The 13,389-nt window shown below is 42.0% G+C and overlaps 1 protein-coding gene across 1 annotated transcript; it reads right to left on the bottom strand.

Moving 5' to 3' along the window:
- Window positions 1–5,689: 5,689 nt before the first annotated feature.
- On the bottom strand, window positions 5,690–9,256 carry LOC123106677 (UNC93-like protein 3). The gene is made up of 10 exons (XM_044528770.1): window positions 9,057–9,256; window positions 8,805–8,968; window positions 7,700–7,763; window positions 7,510–7,623; window positions 7,216–7,260; window positions 6,875–7,110; window positions 6,697–6,787; window positions 6,474–6,586; window positions 6,275–6,398; window positions 5,690–6,068 (listed from the first exon to the last, which is right to left on the bottom strand). The coding sequence occupies exons 1-10, from the start codon at window positions 9,237–9,239 to the stop codon at window positions 5,874–5,876; spliced, it is 1,329 nt and encodes a 442-aa protein (XP_044384705.1). The 5' UTR covers window positions 9,240–9,256; the 3' UTR covers window positions 5,690–5,873.
- Window positions 9,257–13,389: the final 4,133 nt, after the last annotated feature.

Below are 13,389 nucleotides of genomic sequence, written 5' to 3'. Positions count from 1 at the left end.
TCTCCCGGTCAAACCCAAGCCGCTCCGGCTGAGACGGGTGGCAGTGCAGCTTCCTGTTCTATTGCCTCGTCGCCGGCGAGCAGGGGTAGAGCAGGCTACCGCGGCGGCCAGAGGCTAGGGCTGGATGGACAAGCGCCGGTGAGCCTCCCGGTGGTGACGCTCCACAAGTTCACCGCCGTCGTCGAGCTGCAGATCGCGTAATTGCGCGCGGGATAAGCGGAACACCTCCAGCGCGCACTGGTTCACGACCGTGCTGCGGGGTTCCTCGAGGACGAGTTCCACGGCGGGGTACCGGTGCTCAGGCGCGCGACGGTAGTTGAGGGAAACGACCACGGCGGCCGGCTCACTGCAGAAGCGGCGGCACATCGCGTCTGGGGTCATGGATGCTGCAGAGAGCAGGAGACGGGAGAAGGAGGGGATGTGCGGCTCGGTCTGCAGCAGGCGGCGAGCGCGGCGTGGTGGTGGAGATGAAAGGTGGCGGCGCGGTGGCTCGCCGGTGAGGCAGCATGCCGCCGGCTGAGCGGGTGGAGCGGCCACGGAGGCGTCCTGCAGGCAGCGAACGGGGGGGGGGGGGGGGGGGTGTCTGTTGATTGCTTTTACGTCAAGTCAGCTCCTTACAATTTGGTCCTACTTGTCAGAAAGTGATCAAATAAGTCAAATCATTTGATCATTTATAAAATATTTACCGAATTCGTGGTAATTTTTGCAAAAGATTAGTCATCTGGTGGTTTTTCGCGAACATGCTTTAAATGTAGTGGTTTTTTTTCAATTCTCTCTCTTATATTGCTGCTTATTACTTCAAGCAGGTTGACAACTTGGCATGGTCCTCTAGCTAGCTGAACCACTTTGTCCTGTGCGTATGAATCCGTGGTTGGTTCATGCATATCCGGCCGTGTGACCAGTTGCCGCTCGAGCATACATGTGCCGCGAAAACAATAATATCAGCACTCTAGAAATCTAGCTACCAAACAAAGGCACTGATTGATAACTGCAATAATGGCAGTACTGAATATTCAGCACGCGGCTACGCGAGCTCGCTAACCCTCTCACTGCTGATTCAGCATGCATGTTTGTATATTCTTTCAGCTGGCTGGCTATATATTTTTTCCCTTTTGAGGATCCTGAGTGCCTTTTTTTCTTCTGAGATTATCCTGACTGGCTATATGGAAGGGAGAAATCCACGGCGATCAGGTGTGTGAAGCGGCGATTTTTTTCAAGACGGTGGGAGCTCGAAGGCCCCGGGGTGGTTCATTAATTGTAGTGCAAGTTGACAAAAAAGGGTTTCTCCCGCTTTATATTAGAGGGTGCTTGGATACGTTTTAGTCTCATGACTAAAAGTAGTGGTACTAAAACTTACTAGCCTCGCCCATGTTTGGATCCAAATACTAAAGAGACTAAAATCAAGTTATTGAGCATTTATTATTCTTCAAACCCTCCAATCCAGAACTCGCATGTGTTAAAGGAGAGGCATTAAATGATGAGAGAGAGGGCTAATACATATATTAGTAGGTTTCCTATGACTAAAAGTTTTTAGCCTCAAGACTAGTCCTAGCCTCTCTTTAGGCATGGGTGCTTGGAACTTTAGCCTCTAAAAAGACTATTTTTAGTCAGGCTAAAAATAGTCCCTTGGATCCAAGCACCCTCTTATAAAGCATACCACCAAGCATCCAACACCAAGCATCCAACATCAAGTTACAAGTACAATAAGTCAACAACCGGACAAATTATCAGGTGCTCCCTACTTGGGCTATCGGATCTCTCCTGCAGATCTTCCGCAAATTTGCGAAGGAAATTCTCTAGGGTTCATCTAATTACGTGCATCTCTGAATGACCGTAGGATCTCAGATTTGACGGCCCGGTTGCTCCTATATCATGGGAGCATACAAGCTCCGCGAGCGCCTTACAGTTTCCTCAATAACTGAAGATGAAATTGCGATTTCACGCAATTAATCTTTTGTTGTTCCATTCCACTCTGAGTATATTTGGCTATTTGCTCGTCCTAGAGTTGTTGTTTTGTAAGCCAGCTTCTTTTCAAAACACAATATATACGAAAACACTTACATAAACACGCAGACTACAATACTAATGCAATTAGCCAAATAATTGTTCATTACTATGAAAAAACAAGTCTAGCGCTTATAAACGCTATCAACGAGGGCCCATTTCTTAATAGACATCCTATATAACAGAGTTTCTCTGACAAGTCATGTGCGAATCTATAATAAAGATGATATTCAAGAACATTATTGATTCAAGAATAGGAAGAAAATGTAATAATCTCTATGATTGCCCCTAGTTTATACCCCAACAATTTGTTACATACGCAGAATATTGTAAAATGCACGTGTTTGAACATCGCAACATTTTCAGCTTCCTTTGTCATACCAGGGGAAATGTTACACAATGTTGATCTTGCAGAATGTGTGGAGAATGTGGTGCTCAGATTTTTCATTTTGTGCCAACCGGATTCCCCAGCATCCATAATCATCACTTATGTTAGACTGAATGATGCAGGAGGCAACCAAATTTCCCTCTGCCTTTGCCGCAGCAAGGTAGAAAATCCACAGCAGTATCAGCGTGCATTCTCTGGCTGGTTCCGTACTATATTAGTGTAACGTTGCTAAAAATACGCAGGAGATACAACACTCTGGTTTTACTGCATGCTAATGGTGACAATGGTGAAGACGTGTGGTAACAGCCACAGGATAATCCCAGCAATTCTGTAGGAAAATTGTCGAGTCCATGACCTTTGCATTGCCTTTGTGGTGTACCATGTCGTTGTGTAGGTGGGTGCCACACTCTCCACATGAGGATCAACAGTTTGTCACTTTAGCCATATGTGAGCCAACTAAATTTTGAATTTGGGTTGATCAATTTTTTGGCCGTTGATTTTTGCTTTGAGATTCGTGTTGCATTTTCTCTGGCTTGTGTTGTTTGTTTGGCCTTGTTTTTTGGCTGAGGTTCAGGCTACATTTTTTTTCTCTGCCCTGTGTTGTTTGTTATACTAACCTTGTTTTTTCTAGCTCCACACATATTTCGGCCAGTCGATTTGCTAATGGGCCGAAGCCCACTAACTATGCGATCCAACCCTCCCTCTCTCCCTTTGTTTTTTTTAATGTTTTTGTGTGTTTTTGCCTTTGTTTTCTGTTTTTTTTTTCAATTGGTTTTTATTTTTGTATTGTGGGTACTTTTGGATATTAGGTGAGTGTTAATGTATACACACAAATACTATGCAATATGTGCGAAATTACACTATTATATGATTATTGTTTGCATACTACAAGAGGTGCAATTCTAGAGTAAAGTTGTGTGCAAGTTTTTTTAAAACTTTTTTCTTTATCTTTCTTCTTAAAGGGTGATACTTTTTTCGTTATCTTTCTTCTTAAAGGGTAATACTTTTTTCGTTAGCTTCTTAAACACTGTTCCTCATAAAACTTCATTATTTTATTTATTTTTGTTATTATTTCGTTTCCTTTCTTCTTCAAGGGAAAAACCAATGCCACTAACTAATTCATTCTTTGGAATTTTTGTGTGTGGAAAATCCACTATTATTTGCTTATTCTTGTATAATTTTTAAAAACACATTTTTGGTGTATATTGTGTGCAATTTTTTCACTGTTTGTTTAATTTTACTTTTTCATAAAGGGTAATATCAATGTCACTAGTTCATTATTCTTTAGAAAATCTCATTATTTTTTATAATTGTTTTTTCTTAAAAGGTAATACCAAAGGCACTAATTCATTTTTTCTTGAAAATTTAATATTTTTATTTGTTTTCTATTTTATTGCCTTTCTTCTATGATGATAATACCAATGCCACAAATTAATTTCTTCTTCGGAAAGTTCCATTTGTGAAAATTCAATATTATATGCTTATTCTTGCATATTATAAAAATGCGCAATTTTGTGTAAATTGTTTGCAAAATTTGTCATTTTTTTATTAATTTTTTCTTTCTTCTTAAAAGGTAATAACAGTGCCACTAATCCATTATTTCTTAGAAAACTTCATTATTTTGGTTTTGGTTCAGTTTTTTTTACCTTTTTCTTCTTGAAGGTCAATACCAATGCCACTAATTCATTCCTCCTTAGCAACTCCTTTTTTATTCGAAATTACACTATTTTATGCTTATTCTTGCATATTTTAAAAAGATATTCGATGCCTATGCAAACCGTGTGCAATTTTTGTTATTCCCTTTCTTCTTAAAGGGTAATACCGATACCACTAATTCATTGTTCCTCAGAAAACTTCAATATTTTAATTATTTGTTTTTATTTTATTTTCTATTTTCTTTAAGGGTAATACTAATGCCACTAATTAATTCCTTGTTAGGAAACATTTTTTTTGGAATTTTTACTATTATAAGCTTATTCTTTCCCATTATATAAAGCGCATTTCAGCGTAATTGTGTGTAAATTTTGGCATTATTTCCTTTCTTCCTAAAGGGTAATTATAATGCAAATAATTCATTCTTTATTAGAAATTATTATTATTCTGATTTTTAGAAGTAGATACGCCATGGCTCAAATACCAATGCCACTAACTATTTCTTTCTTTAGAAAATTTATTTTGTGCAAAAAATCACTATTGTATGTTTATTCTTTATTAGCAAAATTATTCTACAAATTATGACTATTTATTTTACTTTTTACTTTATTTTCTTTCTTATTTAAGGGTAATATCAGTGTCACTAGTTCATTCCTTGTTAGATATTTTTTTGCAAAAGTTCCACTATTGTATGTTTATTCTTGCATATTATAAAGTAGTGCAATCTCTGTGTAAATTGTGCACACACTTTGTCATTATTTTTGAAAAAATAATATTTTTTCATTTTTTAAAAGGGTAATAGCAATGCCACTAAATCATTTTTCTTCAAAAACTTTATTATTTTAATTTTGTAGTGGCACTAATTCTTTCGTTGGACATGATACACAATAGAAAGAGACAAATGAATGTTGGCCAAATGGGGGTTTTTGTAGCCTATGATCTAGGTGACTTCACATTTTACCTTCATTATTAATTTTCTTTTATGTATCTGTCACATAAAAATGAGGATCTCAGTGAAAATTGATACGGATATACCACATTTTCATATATCTGCGTACAAAAAGTACGGATTTCTGTGAGCCATAAAAGCCCGTTTCTTTGAAATAAAGAAAACAGGATCATAGTTTCTGTGCTCCAAAGACATTATTCGGTATAGAGCGTGTATTCTCTAGATCTACTCGAATGTGGTGTGGTTGTACTTTAATCTACTCCAAGCGAGCACAGTAGATTCAGAGAATACGAATGCCACTAATTCAATTTGGCTCCTGGGAGCACGTGCTCCTGCATGCAAAAAATAATTTTTGAAATGTAAAAAAAAAACCCAATTTTTTAATGTATGCATAGTCACACCAAAATGCTGACAAAAAAATTTTAGGCAAAAAGATTGAACATTTTGGCCTGTGCAAAATTGAACACCAAATGTTACCCTAAAATGTCATCCCAATTTGTTTTGCACTGACGAAGCACTACTGCTCCGTTTCGCATGAAAATTGTCAAGCATGCTTGTGACAGTAACACAAACATCCACAAAAAATTCAGAATTTTTAAAAAATATTTTACCATGTTTTTAGTTACTGTTCATCCAGGAGCGAATGCTCTAGGAACCACCCCCCCCCCCCCCTAACGGACTACATATGGATTGAAATGAATGAACAAACATCTGATTTAGAAAAAAGTTACAATAGAACAACATATTATAATAGCGAATCATGGGTGTAACGTTGCTACAAATATGCATGAGATACAACACTCTGGTTGTACATGCTAACGTTAACATTGGTGAAGACGCGTGGTAACAGCGATACCATCAAGAAACCTGAAGAGAGAATTAATAGCCTGACAATCTGATGGTTGATGATGACTTGTCGACAACAAGGGTTAGTGTCAGGAACGAGCCAAAAGAGACGACGAGCGATGTGGACATCAAGATAAGCATGGCTTGCAGTGTGATGACTTGGCTGAGGAAGAAGATGACTGCCATGGCACCTGATTGCCAGACCCTAAACTGTGCAAAAGCTGCCTCCTGCATTTTTCATTTTTCCATATAAAGATTTAGTGCATTCATTTAAGATGGGTAGTTAACTTATATCAACACATACATGTCAAACTAAATTTTCCTATCATTGACAGGATGAAATTACTATAACAGAGCAAAGTAAATCAAGCATTCTCATGTACGTACTCATGTGGACATGAAATGCTGAAGAAAGCAAACTAAACTAAGATTACCTTGACGTCCTCGAAGAGCAACCCAAGTAAAGCACTTAGCTGTGTGTTCAGGACTCCGTTACCAACACCCCATAAGGCACCTATCAATAGTGGAGCCGCTGCACCAACTAGTCCGCCCATTGGGCTGTATGGAAGACAAAGATGAGTGCACTGAAAATATATAGCAGTCAGAAGCAGAAGACTAGTGAAGAAATCAAACCGGTAAAAGAGAAGCAGCCAGAAGAGGACTACAGCCTGAAGAATGGCTCCGACTGACACTATAAATGTTGCTGACTGAAGCCCAGAAGTAAAACGTCCAGCGAACAATGAACACTGCAATGTTGGACAAGCTTCAAAAGACAGCTAAACTGGAACATGTTGACATCAAGTTTAATACGTAGTAGTTTCACTTACAACTACATATTACTCAAAATAAAACTTACAACTACATCAGCTACACCATATACTGCCATGGCGCCGCCGACTCCAGATAGGCCAAGCACAGGTGTCACAATACTCTTTGTGAATACAGCCCTGAGTAATCAACAACATATTCTTAAAAAGAGCACACTAACAAATGGAACCACCGTGTATGATGAACTATTTTTATGGCGTACTTACCATACAAATGCCTGTTGTAACCCTGAATATGCCATAAGAGGAATTAAAAGAAGCATCCTTCTGTCCTTGAGAGGGGCAACAATACACTTCAACATATCTCCAAACGATGAGTGTGCTGAAGAATGATCTTGTTTCTCATCTCTTTTGGACAGTAAACACATTAATACAATGCCGATAACCGTGCAGCCAAGGAACACAAGAAACAACAGATTTTTTCCTGTTACAGTTCCGCCACCCTGACGTGATATGACAGTGAAGGATCAATTAAGATGACTACATATGTTGTGCAAGTAAATTGCAGTACACAAGATTCTAATAACGCTCTGAATTAAGATACCAACCTTTCTATTTTGGAGTACAGCAAATGAGATCAGATTTCCAATGACCTGCATAATTCAGATGTAGAATAAGTCACCAAGTCAGAGACCATTGTACCATTGTAACGGTTGATGCAGAGGCCGGGGTATCCCCCCTTTTCAGAAGAAAAAAAACACTCGGGGTATGAAAGATGATAATAATGAAGTACTCTCTCCATATCTAGTGTCAAAAAACGTCTTATATTTTGGTACAGAGGGATATATGTTTCCATGTTAACTTCAGCTACAAATAGTTTGTTTTTCACATATTTTCTGTACCTGCGTGCTAGCGAACACTCCCCAGAATTCTCCATTAAATCTTCCTACGGCCGGGCCATCAGGTAGATTATTGTCTCTTGCATGACTGAGGGCAGCAGAGGTAAGATATGTTCCCTGCATTTCCAAAGGTATGTATGTAAGCCAGACAGAAATGAAGATTAAATAGCTTATATGAAAGCAATATGATTACCTTCCCAATCCAAATGATTGCCGCAGTAAAACCAAGGTACACTGAAGCTGGTACCATTGTATACCTGACAATTAAAGATTTAACATCAGACAGAATCTCATTATGGCAGCATAATGAATTTACCGAGCCTAAACAATTAGATTTAATTTTACTCTTTAGTTTAACCCCTAAGTTTCACGTTTGTGACAACACTTACCTCATTTAGAAGATTTTTCACATTTTTACCCCATTAATGCAAACTTGTGCCACATTTTTACCCTGTTTTTTATATTTCAACATTCAGACAGATTGCTTAAATGGGGTAAACTGTGGCACAAATTTGCATAAATGGGATAAAAATGTGAAAAGTCTTCTAAATGGGGTAATTGTTGTCACAAATATGAAACTTAGGGGTGAAAATCAAATTAACTCAAATAAGGTGCTTATTAACTGTATTTTATGGGATTAGGGGCACATCAACCTGGCCCGAAAGCCATTTTTGATGCATATGTGGGTGTTGTTTTTTCTTTTGGAAAGGAGGTCACCCTCGCGGGACTGATTCGCATGCTGCCCATCATAGAGTGTTCTCAATCAGAGACAGTTGAATGGACATTTACATCAGTACATAACCAGGATACGCATTTTTTTTTCTTCCGAATTAGCTACTTTTTCTACTCGAGTCGTGTTTTACTCCCGGCTAAACAGGGCACTGAGGTTTAATGCGATTTTTTTAATGCACAACGTGCACAATGTAGTGCCCTGCGCATTGGGCTACCAGAAGCAAAAGCATGGAAATTCGAATCCATAATCTTAAAAAGGTCAGTGATTTCTTCAGTAATTCCAATTCAAGTACTACATGGAAAGCAACTGGATGGAACCACGGACGCTCACGGCTCTCCTGAGTACGGGAGAATGTAGCCATGAAAAGCAGAATGGAACCATGGAGCAGGAACTAAAACACATGACGTTACAAACATACTGTGGAATAAAAACGACTCTCGCTGGTCAACATATATATAACTTAAACGAACACAACCTAGATAGGCATTCCATCTTGCAAGCACCACGCACGCCCAAACCGCACAGCCCATGTGATGCCAGAGTCAGAATGTGTGCCAGAACGCACCATGTTGGAAGGAGGTTGGCGAGGATGAAGAGCGCGTAGCCGCTGGTGCCGACGACGAGCGCGAGCCTGGCGCCCAGCCACCTCACCACCGGTGACGCCGCCACTGCGAAGAGCGTGAAGGAGACGTACAGGATCCCCATCGACACGGCGCCCATGTCGCCGTCCTGAGGGCACGCACGTATATCATATGTACTACCGTCCAACACGGACGGAAAAACCATTGTAGCTACGTACGCAGGTATGTATACGTACGGTATTTAGTGTGCTCTGCAGGTTCTGCGTCGGAAGGTAGGCGGAGAAGAGGAAGAAGAAGGCGGCCGACAGGAGGTGCACGTCGCCGGCGTGCCTCCGTGTCTTGATTGGAGAGGCCGCCGGGAGGGGTACTCCGTCCACCGCGGTGGCCGCCTTCTCCTCGTCGTCCCGGCGGAAGCCCATTGCCGCGCGCCCGGAGCTTAGCTTTACTTGCGTACCCCAAGCTATCTGGATTACTAGATAGTTGCACTCATGAATATACTTGCTTGACCAGTCGATACAATGCGAGTGTGTGTGTGTGAGAGAGAGTGAGAGAAATATTTTTCGGCTAGGCACACGCTCTGCCTCACGACGAGGAAAACAACGCTGAGTGCATTTTTTTATGCAAACCTACCTACTTTCGTCTAAATTAACCGCCATTTTTGGTCAATGCATAGGGACATGAGATCATTTTCTTTTCCCAATATGAAAAACTTCAACAGTGACCAAGACAAGACATATGTCATACATAAGGACAAAAACGATTCTACCACATTTGTCTTTTTCTACTCCCTCCGTTCCTAAATATTTGTCTTTTTATAGATTTCAAATGAACTACCATATACGGATGTATACAGACATATTTTAGAATGTAGATTCACTCATTTTACTACGTATATAGTCACTTGTTGAAATCTCTAAAGAGATAAATATTTAAAAACGGAGGGAGTATTTGTTATAGCCGCATGCATCACCCAGATGCAGAGACCGAAAATGATTCCTCCTTTTCAAAAAAATAAAAAAAATCTCCGCTTCGAAATTGACACTGTATTTGTCCGTGGACTCAAGCAGGCCGGTCTACAAACACTGACACGGGATGGCCATCCAACCATGTCTCCTAACGTATGTCTTTATTGTCTTTTTAAGTCCAAGGCACTAATAATAGCATATTACATCTTTGGTGGGTGAAAATATTCAAATGCGACTCAAAGTTTTAAAATAAAATAGTATAAACTTGAATTCAACTCACACATATGTTTTAGTGGTCCCATTTAACCGCCACAAATGCATAATCAAACTTTTCTTAGCTTCTCATGAATTGCTCGATGAGAATTTGTCAATACATCTTGACAAATAACTCATTAAATATGGTTGGATTCTAATGTGGAAGTTTGATAGGATAACACATGATTTCAGACCTCCGGCAGCAGCCAGTTGAGCCCTCAGCCGGTCAATCTCTTGGGCCTGCTGGTCATTTTTTTGCTTTCGGCACGTTCGTCTCTTCCTTGCATCGGGTCAAAACAAGGTGGTCAGCCTATCGCTATGATGCACCATATAGCAGGTCTTCATGGGTCTGCTTTAGGTCCTTTTCCAATTGACCAATGACTTTCACTGCTTTGAAAACATACCACCCTCTCCCCTGCGGACTGCTGGAGCCGTGGAAACTCCAGCACGATCATCCACAACATCTTGACGCGCACTGATCCATCACGACGACACGGTGGGCGGTCAATCCTGCTGCTGGCATGCTGAGAAATTTGGCAAAAAAGAAACAACTGCACCTTTCGACGCAACCTTTCAAGCGTGCGCGAAATCATCAGGCGCATCCAAGACAACATCGAGCTCTGGAGGATCACAGAAGCAACGTGCATCGAGAGCCCCTTCGGGGAATCACCTTGAGAGAAAAAATTTCCTGTACTAGGGTTTTCGGCCGCATGTGGCCATCCCTACACACTTGATCCTCGGATCTTTACGTCCCCTTTGTTTTCTTGCTGCTTCCTGCTATAATCAATGAAAAGCCAGCATTTGCTGGATCTTTCAAAAAAAAACATAAACCTAGAGTCCTTTACAACAAATCATCATAGAACAGATGCACTTACCGTGCGCTTCTCTAGTAAAGGTTTTGATATGTGCCACCTCGGCTTGCACGGCGCCCAGCTGCGTCTTGGTCTGAGCCAGCTCCTCGGACTGATTTTCAGTTTTCTCCCGAGATGACTGCGAATTAAAAGCATATTTTGTCAAGCCTCCATATGGTCACACTAACAGAGATGCGCGCTTCGCTGCGCCTGTCTATATTATGAAATATTAAAAGAAATTTGTATAAATATTGTACACATTATAGAGTAAAGCAAGTTTGGTATCTTGACTATAAAAAATATCTAGAGATTATAGAGTAAAGCAAGTTTAGTACCTCAACTATAAAAATTATCTAGAGATCATATATTTGGATGTGGTTTATGAAAAGTTTGGACATTAAAATCTGAATTCTAATTATCATACCATGAAGAAAACTAAAGTTTGAAATATAACAAAATGGCAAACAATCATTAATGCATGATGGAAATACCGAGGTTATTGTGTATAAGTGCCGGTCGTGTACGTGTATTAATATCAGAAATTCATTCTACTACATGTTAAATTTAACGAAAAAAACTGAAGGTTAAATTTACGGAGCCTTGTAAAATTGCATGGCATGTTTTTAGAACGCTAGATTGCTGGAGGAAACTCTAAATGGTACTAACATCTATTTAGAGCCAGTTGTCGAGAGCTATTAAGGTGTACCAACTGCTATCAATTTTTTTAGAAATACTACTAGGCCACTAATCTGCGCCGGCGCGCCGGCCCAACCGTTCGGCCGGTCAAGTCGTAGCCATTGGATTTGAGTCGGGTGGGCCGTTGGATCTGACGAAAAAAACGGTTGGCTCGCTGCTTCTTCTTCCGCTCGCTGAATCGCATCTCCCACTCGGTGCGCACCTCCTCTCCACTCCGGTAGCCATCCTCGTCGCCGCCCTCCCCCTCCTCCCCGGTCGCCGGTCATCGTCCCTCGCCACCGGACGTCGCACCTCACCGACGTCGTCTTCTGCGTTTCTCGCTGGCTACGCGCGTGCAGCAGCATGCGCTCGTGGTTGTAGCTCCCCATGGTGATAGTCGCAGCTCCGGTGCGAGGCCTCAGCTCCAGTGGTGTCGTCGCCGATCGCGGCACCCTGCCGACGAGCTCGCCGGTGCTGCCTCCCCTGCCGATCGTAGAAAAAAATGCTCACCGTTTAGTAGCTTTTGCGGTTGCCGGTTGAAACAAAAACCTGTCGTGGTTGTAGCACCAGATCGACGCCGGTGGTGGCTAGGAGCAAAACGAGGCGCTAGTTTTAGCAGAAAAGCAACATGGTTGTAGCAAAATGTTTCAACACCGGATGGTGGGTTAGCAGCAAAAAAAGAGGCTGGTTGTAGCACAAAAGCAATGTGGTTGTAGCAAAAAGAACACTGACGGTAGCAAAAAAAAGTCGTCGTTGCCGCCTCGACTGCATCGTATCTCTGCCCATGAATGGAAGTAGCAAATTTTCTAGCCGTCTCGCGCTGCTCCCCTCTGATGGACGTTGTCGGTGTCAAAACCGGCGGATCTCGGGTAGGGGGTCCCGAACTGTGCGTCTAGGCCGGATGGTAACAGGAGGCAGGGGACACGAAGTTTTACCCAGGTTCGGGCCCTCTCGATGGAGGTAAAACCCTACGTCCTGCTTGATTAATATTGATGGTATGGGTATTACAAGAGTTGATCTACCACGAGATCAGAGAGGCTAAACCCTAGAAGCTAGCCTATGGTATGATTGTTGATGTGTATGTTGTCCTACGGACTAAAACCCTCCGGTTTATATAGACACCGGAGAGGGTTAGGGTTACATAGAGTCGGTCACAATGGTAGGAGATCTGAATATCCGTATCGCCAAGCTTGCCTTCCACGCCAAGGAAAGTCCCTTCCGGACACGGGACGAAGTCTTCAATCTTGTATCTTCATAGTCCTGGAGTCCGGCTGAAGGTATAGTCCGGCCATCCGGACACCCCCTAATCCAGGACTCCCTCAGTAGCCCCCGAACCAGGCTTCAATGATGATGAGTTCGGCGCGCAGATTGTCTTCGGCATTGCAAGGCGGGTTCTCCTCCAAATTCCATGCACCTGTCGAATAAAGCCCGGTTTCTTGTAGACGTTGCGCTCCTTGGCTTCTACGCCCAACAATGGCCGCTCCCCACGTGTCAAACGAATATGAAAGGTCTGAGTGTTTTTACATTCACACCCCTAGCCGCGTAAACAAGCTGACCTATTTAAGGAGACGAGGATTTAGATCCAAACCACACCTTCCCCCTTCGCGAGTGTTCATCAGAGCTCATTCGACAAAGATCCATTCCACCATGGCCAGCCGTCGCGACTCCTCCTCCCGCCCTTCCAGCCCCAAGCCTGGATATTGGGGAAGATGCTCCATCCCGCATAGCGAGTTGGTGACGCTCCAGACCAAGGGATTTCTCCCCCGGCCTATATGATCCCGGTTCGAGCCGGTCTTGCCGTCTATAACGGCGGAGAGCAAGCG

The sequence above is a fragment of the Triticum aestivum genome, chromosome 5A, assembly GCF_018294505.1.
Source record: "Triticum aestivum cultivar Chinese Spring chromosome 5A, IWGSC CS RefSeq v2.1, whole genome shotgun sequence".
NCBI lineage: Eukaryota > Viridiplantae > Streptophyta > Magnoliopsida > Poales > Poaceae > Triticum > Triticum aestivum.
The sequence above is the reverse complement of the archived record's forward strand: the minus strand, read 5'-3'. Positions and strand labels throughout refer to the sequence as shown.

What these genes read in the sequence shown, in the direction of transcription:
- LOC123106677 (XM_044528770.1), bottom strand. Translation starts at nt 9,239, where the DNA reads ATGGGCTTCCGCCGGGACGACGAGGAGAAGGCGGCCACCGCGGTGGAC. An exon ending in CTGTACTCCAAAATAGAAAG is followed by an intron (nt 7,111 to 7,215) that starts GTTGGTATCTTA and finishes ATATCACGTCAG; the next exon opens with GGTGGCGGAACTGTAACAGG. An exon ending in TGGCTGCTTCTCTTTTACCG is followed by an intron (nt 6,399 to 6,473) that starts GTTTGATTTCTT and finishes TCTTCCATACAG; the next exon opens with CCCAATGGGCGGACTAGTTG.